Source organism: Hemitrygon akajei, chromosome 10 (genome assembly GCF_048418815.1).
Source record: "Hemitrygon akajei chromosome 10, sHemAka1.3, whole genome shotgun sequence".
Classification (NCBI taxonomy): domain Eukaryota; kingdom Metazoa; phylum Chordata; class Chondrichthyes; order Myliobatiformes; family Dasyatidae; genus Hemitrygon; species Hemitrygon akajei.
Window position 1 is genome coordinate 144,780,535 of NC_133133.1, and position 20,420 is coordinate 144,800,954.

A 20,420-nucleotide genomic window follows, 5' to 3' on the forward strand; every position below is an offset into this window, starting at 1 on the left:
CATTTATTTTCATTTTAATCCTGGCTTGTTAACAGCATGATCACTTGTTGAGGGCGAACATTCATTTCAGACATTTTGCAAAGATAATACTGGTGAATTCATTGCTGGTCCACCAGAACTTTGGCATAACAAGCCACAAAAATCTCAGGAGAGTTATCAGTGACAACTTAGTAAGGTGCATAACCAAACAGATACACTTAGAAGCTTGCCAATTATTATAGTACAAGGGTAAGCTCAGCAATCATAGTATAGGGACAGAACAAGGCAGTGGAAAGCAAAAGGTTAATCCCCAGTGACACTTGTAGGATTGTACTTGATGAGATTCTTCAGCTTCCTAGGAAGATGACTCAGAAGGAAGTTTACAGAAGTTCAAAATGCTGAGAAACAGAGAATGTGGGTCTCAGTGTTTTAGAATTATGAAGGAAAATGAGGACAAGCATCGGTTTACACAAGAATAGCGAACTTGAGAAAAGGGATGAATTGTTTTGGGCAGGATAATATTCACTTAGGGAAATATTAACTGAAATACAGTAGGAAAATGGCAATTTTAGTTTACAGGAAGGATAAGATGAAATTGGCCGAATGGCTTTTATCCAAAGCTAATTTCTCTCTTCTGTTACTGATGAGCAGAATATTATTTTTAAACTCAGTTGCACGGGTCAAAAATTGCACGGGTCAAAAATACCACTGTTTTCAAAGGCACAGATCAGTCAAGATTGCCTCCCTCAAAGCAAGGTGCTCTACATTAAAATCCTAGTATTATCTTGCCTTCATATTTTACAGCTTCATAGATCATGAGCACAGCCATTAAAGAACATACTTTACTGTAGAAGAAATAAAGGAACAGATATCTGCTCTGCTGCCGTTCTCTGAACTAGTCAGTGATGGCAGTGCATTGGTTATTCTCAGCACTATCAGCTGTCTGTTTCTGTAGAAGGGTGCAAAGGATGTTTCTATTCAATATTCATTCCAAGGAATATTATCTTATTTCCACTATTACCTTGTAAGCTTTGAATTAAAGAATGGAAGATAAGTGCTCATATACATAACTGGAAGAAAATAAATGTATTAAAATTATTTTATGATCAGTCTTGTTTTATAATGCTCTTCTGCAACTTGATAATGACAAGAATAACTCTAATCATAATAATACGAATGGAGCCAGCAAAAAGAAAGACCAATACTCAAGTAAATAGAAGATGGGAACCAGGTACCAGCAGTATAAAAGGACAATGAAACCAAAATATTGTGTCAAGAAAAATGTCTAAATTTGCCCAGCTGAGCAAAATTTATGATGAATGAAGCAGACAATAAAATTGTTGAAAAGTATGTAATCAAAGTGCTAATATGTAGCAAAGAAGAAATAGTCACCAAGATTTTGCCAGTAACCAAAAAACACTGAAAAAGATGTTACTTCCCTTCTTCAAATATTAACTTAGACTTGGTCCAACACTGAGGGGAAGCTTTTTGTAAGTTTTTAAGCCCATACAACCATTCATATTGACAATAATGAGGTGCCTTCACAGTTACCACATAACAGAGACTGAATGTTCACTCAAAACTTCAGTGTCACACATTCACTTCCTGTTAATTAACAGTTTCCCCAAGTTGTTGTGCTCTGGCACTTGTAATATGGAACACCTGATGTACAGCATTGTGGGCTTTGTATCCTCCCTTTTTAAAAATAGACTATTTTACCGAAGTGTGATTACTTTAAGTGTGACGAGGACATGAACCGAAGTGGACACCCATCTTCACATGCAATGAGATCCTGACAGATCTGCAGTTCAGCTCCATGTAAGATAACCCTTAACCTACAAAATATGAACTTCATGGGTTCTTACAAAGGGTGGCAAATTCCTCTAACAGATCACTGCTTAGACAAAGATCTACCTCATATGATTTCTGAGTTAAAAATGACAACCCAACATTTTACCTGAGAAACTCATTGTGTAGTTATTGTTTTTAAACAATCTGGAACAATGCCATTAGAAACTGAGGGAGAAAATACATTTATGTAGGTGCATGCATAGCAAACACACTGATAAAATCCTCCCAGTGTATGTTGGAAATTTTCTAAATAGTCAGACTCTGTCATCATTTAGAGACTGCACAATAATGGCTCTTGGCCAGAATATTAACTTCAAGTATAAGTTTTTAATTTTGGCTGAGATCTCCCTATAGTGAAAAAAAGGAAATACAGCATACAACAACTTTGACAGTGGTTTTTTAAAGCTGTTGTAGCAAAAGTAATTTTAATGCCAGTGATCTGTTAAGACGTGATAAATTTCTGGAGTCAACATAGTTACTCAAAGTTCAGTTGTACATATTGGAGTGTTGAGAGGGAAAGAACAATGAAGTAAATCAGAAGTTCATCACTCCCGAATCTGAACTTATCTTACCCATTGCACCAGATATAAAGGTCACCAGTCAGATTATTTTCCTTCATCATTGTATGAAATTTGATCTAAGCACAACCATGAGAACATTCAATGTGACTTTAATCATTGTGTAGCATCTCTACTTTTCCTAACTGATACACGTCCTGTGCCTTATCTGGAACTTCAGAATAAACCATTCATTTCTGCTGGTAGGCAGAAGGAAGGCTGAAGGGATACAAGTTTGGAATTAGGACAGATACATAGAAATTGAATTTTCTCTATTTTGCTGCTCTAAACATGTACAAAAAAGCTGTAAATAGTGAAAGGAAACACAAGGGACTGCAGATGCTAGAAATCAGGAGCAACATACAAAATTCTAGAATTGATGTTTTGGGTCAAGACCCTTCATTAGTACTGGTTAAAAGTTCAAAGCTCAAAGCAAATTTATTATCAAAGTACATATATGTCATCATACTACTTTGAGATTCATTTTCTTGCCAACATTTACAGGAAAAATACAACAGATTTTTACAAAATACTATACATAAACAAAGACAGACAAACACCAGTGTATATGAAAAACACTAATTGATGGACAGTGAAATTAACTATTTGAGCTACAGCTGAGGCACAGAGTTAAAATAAGACATCAAATTTGTATGGTGTTCTTTCAACTGGTTGCATAACAATATTCAGGAGCAACTGTAACAGGGTTAACTGTGATTGAAACCCTGATCTTTGCACAAAGTATAGAGATTTGAAGAAAGAGGAGAAACAGAAGATTGCAGATGCTGGAATCTGGAACAACAAACTATTTGCTGGAGGAAATTAGCATCTCAAGAAGCACCTGTGAGGGAGAGGAATTGTCAATGTTTCAGGTGCATCAGGATTATTTTTTAAAATGTCAACAGTTCCTCTCCCCCAACAGATGTTCTCGACCCATTGAGTTTCTCCAATAGATTGTTGCTTCATACTGGAAAAAATTTAACTTGGTTATCATTGATAAATGATTTGCAGTGCATTATACTCTTACGTCATTGAGCAAGGAAGAAGATTATAGTTTCTTCTATACTTTTACTAGTTTCAACCATTATTACTTTGCCCATAGTCAGAGCTAAGATGAATGTTGGCCTCCCAGAAATCTTGCTTAAATAGCAGAAGCCATCTATGAACATGGGAGAACTAGCCAACACCTCTATCTGGAATAGAATTTGAAGGTCCTGTTGTAAATGGCTTGAAAATATCAAACACAAAAATACTCACGCATCTCCAGACTGTCGATAGTTTTCTGGGCAGTCAAAAGTCAGGCAACGGAAACTCCCTTGGACATTGAAGCATGTCTCAGTACCAGAGCAGTTATGCGTCCCTGTAACGCATTCATCAATATCTGGGAAAGGAAACAGATTTTAGGTAATGTTACAAATTTTGTGATTTTTGCAGTATCAATACCTAACTGTTAGGCTGAGCTTCTTGGGAACATGTACAGTTTTGAGCCCCAATTTGCTCAGAAGCTCCCTGTTTTCTCAAAAATTCTTCTACATGAAAGATATGCAATGAACAACAATTTTAAGTCAAAAGATGACTTGTTGATGATAAACAAATGCATACACATTTTTCTAATTCCAGTAAATACATCCTGGTACAAAAATAGCCTTTTATACACAGTCAAAAGAAAATCTGCAGATGCTGGAAATCCAAGCAACACACACAAAATGCTGGAGGAACTCAGCTGATCAGGCAACATCTTTGGAAAAGAGTAAACAGTCAACGTTTCAGGCCAAGTCTTGATAAAGGGTCTCAGTCCGAAAAGTCAAGGTTGTAGTGATGAAATGAATTATTTTATTTGAATTTCTAGCTTCTAGTTGAAGGTTAGCCACTTCACTTCAAACTTAAATACCTTGGGAGTTTCACCTATGATAACTACTGAATTGCTATGATTCACAAAAAGATCCTAGAACAGGTGTTCCCAACCTTCTTTATGCCATGGTCCAATACCATTAAGCAATATCATTGATGCCAGGTTGGGAACCCCTGTCCTTGGAGATCTTTGTGAAAGTAACTTCAAATAAATAGGACACTATTTTGCAATTAATATATAAAAATATTACAATTTATTTCCATGTTATTTTTGTAAATTTTCAAGATAAATTCAGTGCAACTTACCAACATGCCTTATATCAGCCCAGCTACTCATTATACTGAGTTTTTGATTCAACTATTCCTTATTTAATTAGATTAGATTCCCAAACATTAACCTATCTTTCCCTTTGTCTGGTCTACTATTTAAGTTTAAATTTCTGCTTAAAATGCCCAAATCTAGAATTGTATTCACAGTAACATACACAAAATGCTGGAGGAAATCAACAGGTCAGGCAGCATCTGTGGGACTGAATAAACAATTGATACGTTGGGTCGAGAGCCTTCTTCGAGGAAAGACACCCTTCAGACAGCCAGAAATGTTAACTGTTTACTTATTTCCACAGATGCTGCCTGACCAGCTGAGTTCCTCAGCATTTTGTGTGTGTTGCTTGGATTTCCAACATCTGTAGGATCTCTCGTGTTTATATTTACAGTGCACTTCATCTTGGTATTATAAATTGAAAATAATATTTCCCCCTGGAGTAAGATGAACTTAAAAACATTTCTCTGTTGTTTTGTGTCAGTTTGGACATCACCTTTGAACGAAACCACAGGAGATGCAACACTGCCTTTTATTTACCTTATCCAGGGACCCAAACACTTCTTCCAATTGAGAGAAGGTTTATTTGCACTTCCAACATTTTGGAATACTGAATTTAACATCATGATATGGTCTAGTCAACAATGAAAAATCCAAACACAGATTGGGCAAATGATTTTTCAGAAAACTCCCAATAAGTCTCCAAGGGTGACCTGTATTTCAAGGATTAAAGCTGATCTTCCTGCATTTTCCATCCTTATTTCCCTCAGCAATTTAGGATGTACTATTACATTTGTACAGGATGATTTATTTATTTTGGAGTCCATCCAATTATTCTGGTATCTCTACTTTATCACCTTTTAACTCATTCAGTCTCAACCTTGGGCAAGAAGGTTGATAGGATGCTCAGTCCAGAAATATAGCTGGCATTAGGGAGGCTGGCCTCGTGCTGATGTGATCACGTGTGAAAATGCCTTTGGCTCTGTGAACATAAGAAATTGCCTTGAGCTTAGAACATCTAGCCCTTTGAATGTGCTCTGCCATTCAGAAAGATCAGAGCTGAACTTTTACCTCTGCACCACTTTCCTGTGCTAACCCCATGCCTTTTAATTCTATTAATATTCAAACATCTATCAATCTCTGCCTTTAAAATACAAATGAGATAAAAATCAATATTTCCACAGTTCTCATAATAAAATGAAGCAGCTTTAGCAATTAATGTTGACCCATCAGATATAGAGCATGTCCTTGTTTGTCAACAGACTTCTAAGTTTTTACGAAGTATGATAGGTATTACTATATCAGACATGCTGTTTTCTACCCTTTCACCAAAATATTTTGTTGTGGTCCCAGACTTAAAGGCTTCAAAAGGCTAAAGGCACTGATCCAAAAAACATGGGTCACTGATTGTAGGACACCAACAATGACAGCAAGCTCACAGCTTATCAGGTGAACTCAGGCAGTCATCTGGAGCATCTTATGGTGCTGAAGTGATGAAACCTGTTCTGTGATGCCATTTCTTTCACTCTCTAAACAATTTAAGTAAAGGCATTCACTGGGTTGCTCATAAGGATACTCAATATTTATAACTCATTTGTAGAATGGGTTTGTGTTGCTACAGTAAATGAAATGCAAACCATTCAGCACATAGAACACCTGGAGATTCAAAGGTTTGTAATACGTTGATAAATTGGAATTTTTTTAATGTTATTTCCTGGGATTTGTCTGGCCGGCCTAGTTCCACTTTGCTACAGGTCAGTGATAGTCCAGTTTATTAATTTTATATAAAAATCCTGGCTATAAAACTCAATTCAACAGCCCCTGATTTTGGGCACTGTGGATAAAAATTAGTTCCAATGTGCCAGCTGATGGGCAAGGGCATGATACTGGTGTAAAATATGGTGGCAACCATTTTTAGTGAGTCTATTAGCCTGTGTCAACATCTTGATCCATCCACTAAAAGGTGCAACCCTGGAGCAATAACCTGCTGGAAGGACTCAACAGGTCAAGCAGTATCTGGAGGGGCTGAGAGAGGAAGGGAACTGTCGATGTTTTGAGACAAACCCGCCAGCAGGAAAACCTGTTGAGTTCTTCTATCACACTGTTGGTTGCTCCAGTTTCCAGCATCTGTTCTCCCTCATATCTCCAAAGCTGCAACCCTGTTGTGCTGCCAGATGGGAGCTACATTCTCCAGTTGTCATTCACACTTACTCTCACATATATTCATAAGCAAGAAGGACCCGCCCACCAACATTGTGTAAAGGGATCAACTGCATTTTGATCAGATGTTGATTGATTTCTCCTGGGCATTGCTGTGATAAGTCAATGGACTGGTGATTTCTCAAGTTCCTTAAAATAGCTAAAGTCAGTAGAGGTTAGTAGGCCTGGTGCTAAAGGATTATTTTTCTTTAAGCTTCCTCACAAATGAAGTTGTATTTGCAGGAATCTGTGTTGGAATGCTGGAGAATTCTGGACTGACCAGGGAGAATAAGAGACAGCATGCAAATAGAAAAAGCTGCTGGAAAACTAAGAAGGATGAGGAAAAGTGTGGGGAGAGCCAGCCTTGGATAACTAAGGAAATAAAAGATAGTATCAAATTAAAAGTTCATGTGTACAAAGTTGCAAAGAGTAGCGGGAGACTGGAGGATTGGGAAAACTTTAAAAAGCACCAGAGAACAACTAAACAAGAAATAAGGAAAGGGAAGGTAGACTATGAAAGTAAATTAGCACAAAATATAAAAACAGATAGCAAAAGTTTTTATAAATAGAGACTTATAAATAAGATACAGAAGCAGAAAAGGGTGGCTAAAGTCAACATAGGTCCCTTGGAAGACAAGAAAAAGAAATTGACATTGGATGATAAGGTAATGGCTGAGGCATTGAACAGCTATTTTGTGTCGGTCTTCACGGTGGAGGACACGTCTAATATGTCAAAGAAGGATGTTATGGACGAAGTGGGAGGTGAGGACCTTGATAAAATCACTGTCACTAAAGAGATAATGATGACTAAACTAGAGGGCCTGAAGGTAGATATGTCTCCTGATCCTGATGGATGCTGAAGGGTGCTGAAGGAATTGGCGGAGGTTATAGTAGACGTGTTGGTAATCATTTATCAAAAGTCTTAGAATCTGGGCAGGTCCCGGCAGATCAGAAGACAGCAAATGTTACGCCAATTTTTTTAAAAGGACGTAGGCAAAAGACAGGCAACTATAGGCCAGCTAGCTTAACATCTATAGTCGAGAAAATGCTTGAAGTTGTCATTAAGGAAGAAATAGCGAAACATTTAGAAAGGAGTGGTTCCATTAGACAGATGCAGCATGGATTCAGAAAGGGCAGGTCCTGTTTGACAAACTTACTGGAGTTCTTTGAAGACATAATGAGTGCAGTGGATAGAGGGGGACAGGCGGATGTAGTATACTTGGAATGCCAGAAGGCGTTCGATAAGGTGCCGCATAAGAGACTTATAAATAAGATACAGATGCATGGAGTTGGATGAAGTGTATTGGCATGGATACTGGATTGGTTGACCAATAGAAGGTAGAGAGTTGATATAAATGGGGGTTTCTCTGGTTGGCAGTCGGTTGTGAGTGGGGTGCCTCAGGGGTCGGTGCTGGGCCCGCAGCTGTTTACCATTTACATTGATGATTTGGAAGAGGGGACTGAGTGTAGCATAGCAAAATTTGCTGATGACACTAAACTGAGTGGAAAAGCAAATTGTACAGAGGATGTGGAGAGTCTGCAGAGAGATATAGACAGGTTAAGTGAGTGGGCCAAGGTCTGGCAGACGGAATACAATGCTGGTAAATGTGAGATCATCCACTTTGGAAGGAATAATAGAAGAGCAGATTATTATTTACATGGTGAAAGATTGCAGCATGCTGTTGTGCAGAGGGACTTGGGAGTGCTTTTTCATGAATCGCGAACAGTTGGCTTGCAGCTATAACTGGTTATTAAGAAGGCAAATGGATTGAATTCAAGAGCAGGGAGGTCATGCTGCAACTATACAGGGTACTGGTGAGGCCACACCTGGAGTACCGTGTGCAGTTCTGGTCTCCATACTTGAGGAAGGATATACTGGCTTTGGAGGCAGTGCAGAGGAGGTTCACCAGGTTGATTCCAGGGATGAAGGGGTTAACCTATGAGGAGAGATTGAGTCGCCTGGGAGTATACTCTCTGGAGTTCAGAAGAATGAGAGGGGATCTTATAGAAATATACAAAATTTTGTAAGTGATAGATAAGATAGAAGTAGGAAAGTTGTTTCCATTGGTAGGTGAGACTAGAGCTAGGGGACATTGCCTCAAGATTCAGGGGAGAAGATTTAGGATGGAGATGAGGAGAAACTGTTTTTCCCAGACAATGGTGAATCTGTGAAATTCTCTGCCCAGAGAAGCAGTTGAAGCTTCCTCACTCAATATATTTAAGATACAGTTAGATAGGTTTTTACATAGTAGGGGAATTAAGGGTTATGGGGAAAAGGCAGGTAGATGGAGCTGAGTTTACGGACAGATCAGCCATGATCTTATTGAATGGTGGTGCAGACTCGATGGGCTGGATGGCCTACTCCTGCTCCTATTTCTTATGTTCATACATTTATTACATAGCCATTTGGTCATTGCACACACCTATATCAACCATTGCAATCTTTCATCGCCAGGATTGCATGTTCAATTAAGGGTTCCTTCAATTAATTTTATGGGATCTGGATGTTGCCATGAGAGCCAGGATTTATTGCTACCCCTAATTTCCAATAAGAAGGTGGTCTTCTTGAACTGTGCCTACCATGCTCTGATGGTAAAAGAAATTAAGATTAGTCTTGTGGATAGGGTATTAATAAAGCAAACTGCTTTGTCCTAGACGGTTTTTATCTTCTTGAGCTGCAGTTACACTCATCTAGTCAGGGAAGGCTGTTTCTTCACAGTCCTGGCTGGTGCTTGCTGATGATGGATAGACTATGGGAAGTCACTCACTGCAGGCCACCCAGCCTCAGAACCAACCTTGTAGACATGCTTTTAATGCTGTCATCTACCTGCTGAACAGAGCCTACTCCCATGTGGATAAGCAGGGCTGCACTGTAAGGATCATATTTTTTGATTTCTCAAGTGCCTTCAATACCATATAGCCCTCATTGCTAGGGGAGAAGCTCCGTTCAATTCAGGTTGACACTTTCATTGTACCCTGGATAATGGAGCACCTGACTGGCAGAACACAATTTGTGCGGCTTCAGAGCTGTGTGTCAGATATGGCAAAAAGCAGCACTAGGGCCCCACAAGGGACTGTATTGGCCGCCTTCCTGTTTACCCTGTATACCTCACTTTAGAAACAACACTGAGTCATGCCATCTGCAGAAATTCTCTGATGACTCAGCAATTGTTGGGTGTATAAAGGGAGGATGGGAGGATGAATACAGGGCCCTGTGGAGGACTTTGTCAAATGGTGCAAGCTGAATCATTTACAGCTCAACATCAATAAGACAAAGGAGACAGCAATGGACTTCAGGAAGACTGAGCCAGTACTGCTCACTCTTATTATTGATAGTGAAGACATGGATGTAGTGAGGACCTACAAGTACCTGGGGGTGAACCTGGATGACAGACTGGAGTGGAGCACCAACACAGAGGCTGAGTGCAAGAAGGGCCAGAGTCACCTCTACTTCCTGAGGAGATTGAGGTCCTTTGGAGTATGCAGGCCTCTCCATGTGTTCTACCATTCTGTTGTCATCAGTACAATCTTTTATGTGGTGGTGTGTCACCAATGGCATCAACACGGGTGATGCAAACAAGCTCAATAAACTGATTAGAAAGGCTGGCGTTGTTATAGGAGTCAAACTGGACACACTGGAGACTATTTGAGATATTTTTTAAAAAATTCTTTCTTACTTCTCTTCTAATATTTGTATATCTGTGCATTTGTAATGCTACTGTGACTCTGTCATTTCCTTTGGGATCAATAAAGTATCCATCAATCTTTAATATGATGCACCAAATCAATACTAGTACAGCCAATTGGTTTTAGAAGTCACATAATTAGTTAAATGGACATCACCGTGTGCAGTCAAGGTGTTTCAGTTGATTGTAGAGTTTGCAAGAAGGTATTGGGGGGAGACTCTGAAATCAGCTGGAAGAAGGTTCTATGGTCTGATGAAACCAAAATTGAACTGTTTGGCCATCGGACCAAATGCTATGTTTGGCATAAGCCAAACACATCATCAAAAACACATCATTCCTAGTGTGAAACATGGTGGTGGCTGCATCATGCTTTGGGAATGCTTCACTGCAGCAGGCCCTGGAAGGCTTGTAAAGGTAGAGAGTAAAATTAATGCAGCAAAACACAGGGAAATCCTAGAGGAAAAGCTGATGCAGTCTGCAAGAGAACTGCGACTTAGGAGAAGATTTGTTTTCCAGCAAGACAATGACCCCAAGCATGAAGCCAAAGTTACACAGGAATGACTTAAAAACAACAAAGTTAATGTCCTGGAGTGGCCAAATCAGAGTCCAGATCTCAACCCAATTGAGAAATTGTGGCTCAACTTGAAAAAGGCTGTTCACTCACAATCCCCATGCAATGTGACAGAGCTTGAGCAGTTTTGTAAAGAAAAATGGGGGGAAAATTGCAGTCTCCAGATGTGCAAAGCTGATAGAGACCTATCCACACAGACTCAATTTATTGCCTCAGGTGCATCTACTAAATACTGTCTTGAATGGGTGAGTAATTATGCAATCAATTATTTTGAGTTTAGAAATTGTAATAAATTTAGACCAATTTGTAGAAATTAGTTTTCACTTTAACACGAAAGCGTCTTTTCTATTGATCACTGTCAAAAAAGCCAAATTAAATTCACTGTGATTCAATGTTGTAAAACAATAAAACATGAAAATTTCCAAGGTGGGTGAATACTTTTTATAGCCTCTGTATGAACAGGTGAAATTTTTTAAAAAACTTACTTGCAGGAGAATCATAGGCACAAAGCATTATAAGCACCATTCATAAGAAAAGAATTAATTAAACTATGCACAATTTTTACAAGAAAGAATCCAATTAGAACAAGAAAATCAAGTCCATTTAATGCAAAGTGATCAAAGTGGTCCTGGAGCTTCTAAACTATAGCGATTAGGGTTTTCTGATTGATTCAGAAATAGACTGGTTAAAGAATGGGTGTTCTTGAACCTGTTGTTATGGGACTTCAGGCTTCTATACCTCCTGCCAATGGTAGCTGTGAGATAATGGCATAGTCTGGATAGTGAGGATCTTTGATGATGGCTGTTACGTCCGTGAGGCAGTGCCTCATGTAAATACTATCAATGGCAATGAAAGGATGTGCCTATGAATTATTAGGCTGAATCTTGTTTGCATGCATGTATAACTACTTCATTTTTGAGGAGGTGTGAACACACTTGAATATTGTCCAATCATCAAACATTCCCCACTTCTAACTTAACTTATGGTGGAAAAAACATCATTAATAATGAAGCTGACATAAACTGGGCTTAGGGCACTGCTTTGAGGAATCCCAGCAATGATATTCTGTGGCTGAGGTAATTGATATCCAACGACCATGATCATTTTTTGAGTAAAATGTAACTCTCGTCATTGGAGTGTCCTGGTAGACCCCTTGTTGCTTTACTTGGTCAAACGCTGCCTTGATATCAAGGACTGACTCTCGCCTTGCCTCAGAGATTCAATTCTTTAAGACTTCTTTTATACAAAGGCAGAGGTGAGATCCGGAGCTGATATGACATGATGAAACCAGAACTAGCTATTAGGGAGCAGGTTATCAGAAAGTGAGAGTCACCTGTTTCTAATATCAGTAGTCCTTCACATTGTATGAGTTTATAACAACTCCACTATAATTTATTGGATATGATACGGGCTGCTTTTGTGAACAGCACATGTCTAGACAATTTTCCAGAATGTCAGGTATTTGCCAGAATTATAATTGGCCCAGAGCAACAGCTAGTTCTGGAATTCAAGTCTTCATTTCTACAGATTCCATTGCCCTTGCTGTATTTAGTTCTCTCGACCATTTATTGATCTACGTAGGAAATGGACCTGCTGAAGACTATCTCGTATACTTGATTTTAATGACAAAGAAAAAAATCCATTTAGTCTATCAGATCCATGCCAGATCCCAGCAGGGAAACACCATTAATTCTATTCTCCCTCTTATTTACCTTATTCTTTCTCTCACATGCCTATACTTCTATGCTTTTTTGAAACATACCTACATTTAGGGATAATTTTCAATTAAACACAGCACATGTTGAGATGAGGGAGGAAACTGGAGCATAGGAGGGAAATCTACCCGGTCACGGGGCAAACCCCACACAGACAACAGTGAGTTGAGTGCCTTGTCACTATGTTGCCTTGAGATGGCAGGCATCTCAGGAAGAATCTGAAAAGGATCAGATACTCAGCACTTCTGGCTGAGCATGGTTTCAAATGTGCAAGATCTAACAATACACCCTTTTTCAATTTTCTCGCTTGGCCAGGTTCCAATTCTCAGCTATCTGAAAGTAGCGCAGAGCTAAATTGAAGGATAGTGAGGTAACAGGATCTGCAGCTTATTAATTATCACAGAATAGGAGATGAGGGGGACATGGGATAGATTCAGAATCAGGTTTAATATCAGTGGCATACTTGCTGTTTGCAGCAGCAGTATATGGCAATACGTAATCATAAAAATCTATAAATTACAATATATATAGTGCAAAGAGAGAGGGGAAAGTTCATGGGTTCATTGCCCATTTAGAAATCTGATGATGGAGGGGAAGACATTGTTTCTGAAATGTTAAATGTATTTCTTCAGGCACCTGTACCTCCTCCTTGATAGTAGCAATGAGAAGGGACAATGTCCTGGGTGATGAGAGTCCTTAATGATGGATGCTGCCTTTTCTGTAGGTGTCCTGGATGCTCGAGAGGCTAGAGCCCATGATGGAACCGGCTGAGTTTACAACTTTCTACAGCTTTTTCTGATCCTGTGAAGTGGCCCCACCATACCAGACAGAGATGTAACCAGTTAGAATGCTCTCCACAGTACATCTGTAGAAACTTGTGAGCATCTTTGGTGACATACCACCTCTCCTCAAACTCCTAATGAAACATAGCCACTGTCGTGCCTTCACCGTAGTTGCATCAATGTGTTTGGCACAGGATAAATCCTCAGAGATGTAGGCACCTAGGAACTTGAAATTGCTCACCCTTTCCACTTCTGACCCCTCGATGACGACTGGTATGTGTACGGAGATTTTGGAGCTTGTTGATTAGAAGTGAGGGTATGATTGGGTTGAACACTGAGCTACGGTCAATAAATAGCAGACTGACATAGGTACTACTATTCCCCAGGTGACGCAAGAGTGAGTGGACAGCCAGTGAGCCTGCATCCACTGTAGATCTATTGTGGTGATAGGCAAATTGCGGTGAGTCCAGATCCTTGCTTGGGCAATAGTTGATTCCGATCATGACCAACCTCTCAAAGCACTTCATCACTGTAGATGTGAGTGCTTTCCTTGGGCACTGGTATGATTGTCTCCTTTTTGAAGCAGGTGGGAACCTCTGACAGTAATAGTAAGAGATTGAAGATCTGCTTGAAAACTCCCGCCAGCTGGTTGGCACAGGTTTGCAGAGCTAACCAGGTACACTATTAGGGCCTGACGTCTTGCGAGGGTTCACCATCTTGAAAGATGTCCTGACATTGTCCACTGAGAATAGATCTCAGGGTCACAGATGCTGCAGGGATTCACACAGGTGTAGTTTTATTCTCCCTTTCAAAGTGTACATGAAAGCAAAATAGTCAGTCATGATGATCAGTTTCACTTTGAGGGAAGTAATGGCCTGCAAACCCTGCCAGAGCTGACGTGCGTCCTATTTCATCTCTAACCTCAATCGGAAATGTATTCTTGCCCTTTAGATAGCCTTCCGCAGGTCATACCTGGCCTTCTTGTAGAGTTCTGGATTAGCTGTCTTAAATGCCATAGATCTAGCCCTCAGCAGACTATGAATCTCATGGTTCATCCAAGACTTTTGGTTTGGTTATGTCTAGTATGTTCTTAAGGAATGCACTCATCCACACAGGTCTTGATGAAGTTGATGACAAATGTAGAGTATTTATTCAGACTTGAAGATGAATTCCTAAATATTGTCCAGTCCTCTGACTCAAAGCAGTCCTGTAAGCTCTCCTCCACCACTCTTGACCATACCTTTTTGATCCTCACCACTGGTACTGAAGTCTTTAGACTCTGCCTATGCACTGGGAGTAGAAGTATAACTAGGTGATCAGACTTTCCAAAGTGTAGGTGTGGGATGGCACAGTAAGTGTTCTAGATGGTGGCATAACAGTGGTCAAGTGTGTTGGTTCCTCTGGCTCCAAAGGTAATATATTGGTGGTAGTTGGGCAGAGATTTCTTCAAGCTGGCCTGGTTGAAATCTCTCACAATGATTAGGAAGGCATCAGAGTGCACAGGTCCATGTCTCCTTGTGTTTCTCAGCTGCTCCAGTGTCTGCCTGACATTGGTCTGAAGTGGAATATACAACACTACCAGGATGACAATGGAAAACTCCCTCGATAGTTAAAATGGATGTCATTTGACCACTAGATGTTCCAGGTTGGATGAACAGGACTGAATTAGAACCGCCACATTTGTGCACCACGGTGAGTTAATCATAAAGCATACTTCACCCTCTCTGCTTTTAAAAGACTGAGCTGTCTTGTCTTTGTGGAGTATGGTGAAGCCATCAAACTGTATCACTGCATCTGAAACGGCATGTTTCCATGAAGCAAAGTACACAACAGTTCCTGATGTCCTTCTGGTATAGCAATCTTGCTTTGAGGTCTTCACACACAAAATGCTGGAGGAACTCAGCAGGCTAGGCAGCATCTGTAGAAAAGAGTATAGTTGACATTTCAGGCCAAAACTATACTCTTTTCAATAGATGTTGCCAGAGTTCCTCCAGCATTTTGTGTGTGTTGCTTGGATTTCCAGCATCTCTGGAAAGATTTTCTCTTCTTTCTGAGGTCTTCAGTTTATTTTCCAGAGACTGTACATTCTCCAGCAGGATAGTCAGGAATGGAAGTCTAAGGCCTCAATTATACTTGTAGACTGGCGTGACATTCTTGCTTCAGTTTTCTGAAAGGAGAACCGCATTTGCGACCTGAGTCTGCCATCCAAGGTTCATCAATTTTTGAGTATTGATATATTTTTTAAACATCTTGAAATGATGCTGCTTACTGAAGCACCCATGGCTATGACTGTGGACTTCAGATGCAGTAGTCCTAAATTGGAACACTTGACGATTCCCATCAGAAGTACACTCAAACAGACACCACATAATGGCACCTCCTCATGGTACCATCTCCATATGGTTTCAGGTCACGGATAGTCATGGACTCTGTAATGTCCACCACAGAGTTATGTCGAGCGCATTCTGAGTGTGTGTCACATCAGTGAAGGTGCCATGTTTCAGATGAGGCATTATCCCTGTCCCCTTACCCTCTCATGATTGCCATACATCTGAGAAATTCAGTCTATCTAAAAAATTGTGGTTGCAACAAAAAACAGGTGCTTTCACAGAAATTTTGTCATTAATAAATTGAATGGGAAATTCAGAAAAAAATTCTTTATCAAAAGAATGGCAATAACATGAAACTTGCTACATGGAGAATAGTTGAATCTATTTACAAATATACATTTAAGGAGAAGATAAACACAAAAGAGAAAGCAATAGAAAATTATGTTAAAAGGATTAGATAAAGAGGGACAGGAAGCAGAATGGAGCATAAACTCCAGTATGATCGATTTGGTGATTTTGTTCTGCTCTTTGTATTTAATTTTGAAAAAAATATTTCATTCTGGTGTTATGGACTGTATTTATTCCTTAAACATCTCTGAACTTGATTAGTAAGTCATTTGCATTTGGTCTTAGCTGCACAAAGCGACTGTCTCCATTTCCTACATTACAACAGTGACTAAGTTCAAAAGCACTTCATTACCTATAATTGTATTTATTTTAAAGACCAATGAGAGAAATCCTCACATCTTTCAAGAAACATCATCCTTTAGCTTTAAAGAAAAGCTTGAGTTTCTTTCCACCCTGACAGGTGAGAAGCCTTAGACTTTGGCATCCTGCTCTTTGGTGATAAACTGGTAGAGACAAAAGCACCTTTTAGAGGTGACAGAATGCTCAGATCTCAGACAGAAAAGAAAGAGAGTGATTTTGCTGAAAGAAGATTTCCAACCACTTCAAGTAATCGTGCTGTTTTGTTTTTCTCAAACTGTTTCAAGAATTTCTTTTTGGAATTTGTACCTTTTTTTAAAAAAGTGTCATATAAATTAAAAGAAATGATATAACAAAAGGAATAACAAAAGAACTTATAATGAAACCATTACTGGTAATTTCTCCTTTAGTCCCTGATTCATATGAATGAACAATAAGGATAATGATTAGTGAATAAAATACGTCCAACATGCAATATCAAGCAATATTTTGAGAACTTTAAACTATCTCAGCAGCATACCACAGAAACATTGAGCTAATTTTTTATTAACTCATTGCCCCCTATGCATTAATTCCTGAGCACTAAGGAAACTGTTAAAAGGCTTCCACCTGTTTTTGTAAGATTGCTGGCAAGCTGCAGGGTGGACAAAGGCAGCTCCCATGTAATTAACACAAGAAGTCCTTCTGCTGCTCCTTTTGCTTCCTTAATACCAGTGTGAGAATGTGAAAATAACTGCCATTGCAATTGGATGATCGCAGTGCATGGTACTGAGTAACACGAGCAAATAGTCATAAATAATCTTACTCTGTCAGATTTACAGTCCTCTTTCGTTTATTTATGTTCATGGGCTTGCTTCTTTATTGGCACCTAGTGAATCCTTGGGTCAAGTACTTCAATTTTATTAAATATTCAGTTTCCTTTATTGCTATCAGTAGATCTTCTGAAAATTCATTATTATCATAGCTGCTGGGTGCACCAAGAGATGCCTGGCAATTCAAGATGCTTGAGAAGGGTTCTGTGCCTGCCTGCAGGCACCTGGGCATGCAGACAGAGATGATCCAACCTTGCTCAGCGAGACAGCTTGTGTATGGTTGGATTTCAGCCCCCAAGATAACTGTAATATCGGGCATAAATATCTGTCAGAGAATTACCTGTAAGGCTTCTTGGCTCTTCAGCAATATTATTCCCCTTTGCACTAACAGTACTATTCATAGTATTCCATGGTTTAATTGACAAGAGTGATTACTAGGCAGCAAAACCTGACTGACCATACCTACCAGGAAACCACAACACATATTTGTTACATAGTTTTATGACAAAGTGGCTTCAGAGGTTTATAGACTCAGCTAGCTCTATCATGGGTACAAGCCTTTCTTGCATCGAGGTCATCAAGAAGGCAGCATCCATCATGAAGGACCCTCACCAACCTGCACTGTACTGCTGCCACAAAACAACAAATTTCATGATTAATGACCTAATTCTGACTTGCCAATTTTAGGATTTGTTTGCAAACACGAGGAAATCTGCAGATGCTGGAAATTGAAGCAACGTCAGGGTCAAAGGGTCTTGGCCCGAAACATCGACAGTGCTTCTTCCTATAGATGCTGCCTGGCCTGCTGCGTTCCACCAGCTATTGTTATTCTTCACTGTGCTGGATTCCCACTCATAAAGGTACAGACATAAACTTAATTCTACTTATTTTGGCTGAAGATTAAGGTCCCAAAAAGTTAACTTTAATTCTCTCCCCATGAATAGATGCTACCTGACCTGATATTGTAAGTATTTCCAAAGTTCTTGGTTTCAATTTAAGAAGGAAGTTTACTCCATAACTGTTTGGAAATTGAATTTTACCTGATTATGGTGCACTAAATGCATTCTAGGCTTTTTCCTGATGCCAAATTGTACATATTCTGAAAGAATCTCACAAATTTGGCATGTCCTGACTTTGGGAAACCATGATTTCCTCTCATCAGGGATAATTAAGGTACATCAATTGTTTACAGATATCAATGTTTATTTCCACTCTCTCTTTTAGGAGATTGTTCACCTCTATTGAGGGAGTCTTCAGGGCCTCAGTGCTACCTATCTGTAGATGAGGCAAAGCCAGTTGAGGGGTTGGAAAAGGTATTGCCACATGGATCTTTAGATAGAAACTCCCTGACACAAGTCCTAGGCCACCATGAGTAGTGGCATTGTGCTTGAAGCTATCAATTTTATAATATATTAAAATGTCGTGGAGTGGATTTTGGGGTGGCCAGTTGGTGGCGCAATTATAAATCCTAAAACTATGTCATTGAGTGGACAGCACTTGTAACTTAACAGGATTCTCTCCTTCAAGCACAATATATTATTAGTTAAAATGTGAGTTAATATGAGGTTATACAGCAAGTTGCAACCTTTGCATCCAATTGCTGTCAATAAGTTAAAAAAATGCCACTATGCATTTTGATGACATTATCATATAGTATATGAGGCATATAATGGGGATGTGATATCAGTGTTCAAGAGTATCATGATAATTAGTTCCCAGTCCAGTTTCTTCATTGGTAGGATTTCAAGAGGAAACCAGAACAAACAATTAAAAATGTGCAGTACCTCTTTAATTGCAGTAAAGTATCTGAAATAAGCCCTATTTGATTTATTATAGTTTAAAAAGATAACAAGTCAGTTCCCCTGCAAAGATATTTTCCTACCTTGACAGTTACGCCCATTAGATGCGAGAGCATAGCCAGCAACTGGACAAGCACACTGGAAGCTTCCAGGAATATTGACACATCGATAGGAGCAAATGTTGCCTCCGGCAGGTAATGCGCATTCGTCAATGTCTATAACCAAACACAAAGAAATATGTGGTGTGAATAAGACAACTATCATGAAGAGGTTGCATGTGATGTAACATGAAGAGCTATCCCTCAATCAACATCACAAAGATAATTTGGTCACATTTACATTGTTTTAATGTTACTATTTACAATTTGGCTCCAAAAGACTCCAAACCTGTTTTTTGCTATTCTGTAATTTCTTTACCACCCTCTTTTATTCTCACTGTCTCTCTTCCTGGCATCTCTCCTTCCTTCCAACATGTCACAAACATTACTTAGTCATTCTTCTCCACCAGATTCTGCATTTTTGACACTAAAGTTTTCCTATTCTGATGAAAGTCATTCATCTAAACATTAACCCTTCACAGACCTAGCCTGACTTGTATGTTATTTCCAACACGTTGTTAGATTTTAAAGTTTTAACATCTGCAGTATTTTCCCTTTGTTTGCATAAAGTCATGACTTGTAATCACTGGGGCTTTGTACTTTCATTATGAGAGCCACAGTGTTTCAGAGGGTTCCATGAACACAGTGAATATTGAGAAGATGAACACAGTTCATGCTACTTAAGGAGCATTATCTTCACTAATAGACTTTTGTGAAGTTTTCCTTTGGCTTATGAAAAGACCCAAAAGAAAAGAATGTTTAACTGAGCTAGTGAGCTGGGAATGGTTTGTGGCTGGGGCAGATACTAAATTAAAAGCAAAGTTCGAAATAGGTTGGTGTGTTTTCCCTATTCTAGATAGTTGCTTTCCATTCTCACCTGAGTGTGGAGGTAAAGTGAGTTGCTCCCACTTCATGCAGAAGTTGATTAAGGAAATAATGACACTGATAAAATTTATTCAGCTACTGTTCAGCTTCTGGTAAACTAATTAAAAGGCTTGATAACATTTCAGTAGACAGGGTCACCCATGGAGTGAAGATGCAATATATAAAGTTCCATGTGAATATTGGTGCTTAATCATAAGATCATAAGACACAGGAGCAGAGTTAGGCCATTTGGCCAGTCGAGCCTGCTCTGCCATTCCATCATGGCTGATTTATTATCT

At 39.3% G+C, this 20,420-nt stretch overlaps 1 protein-coding gene across 2 annotated transcripts in view; it reads right to left on the reverse strand.

Moving 5' to 3' along the window:
* fbln1 (fibulin 1) overlaps window positions 1-20,420 on the reverse strand; it is a 117,725-nt gene that overhangs the window by 32,515 nt on the left and 64,790 nt on the right. For both annotated transcript variants that reach the window (XM_073059233.1, XM_073059234.1), the window contains 2 exons: window positions 19,243-19,374; window positions 3,645-3,768 (listed from right to left, as the gene is read on the reverse strand). In XM_073059233.1, coding sequence (XP_072915334.1) covers window positions 3,645-3,768; window positions 19,243-19,374 — 256 coding nt within the window. The remainder of the gene's footprint in view (window positions 1-3,644; window positions 3,769-19,242; window positions 19,375-20,420) is intronic.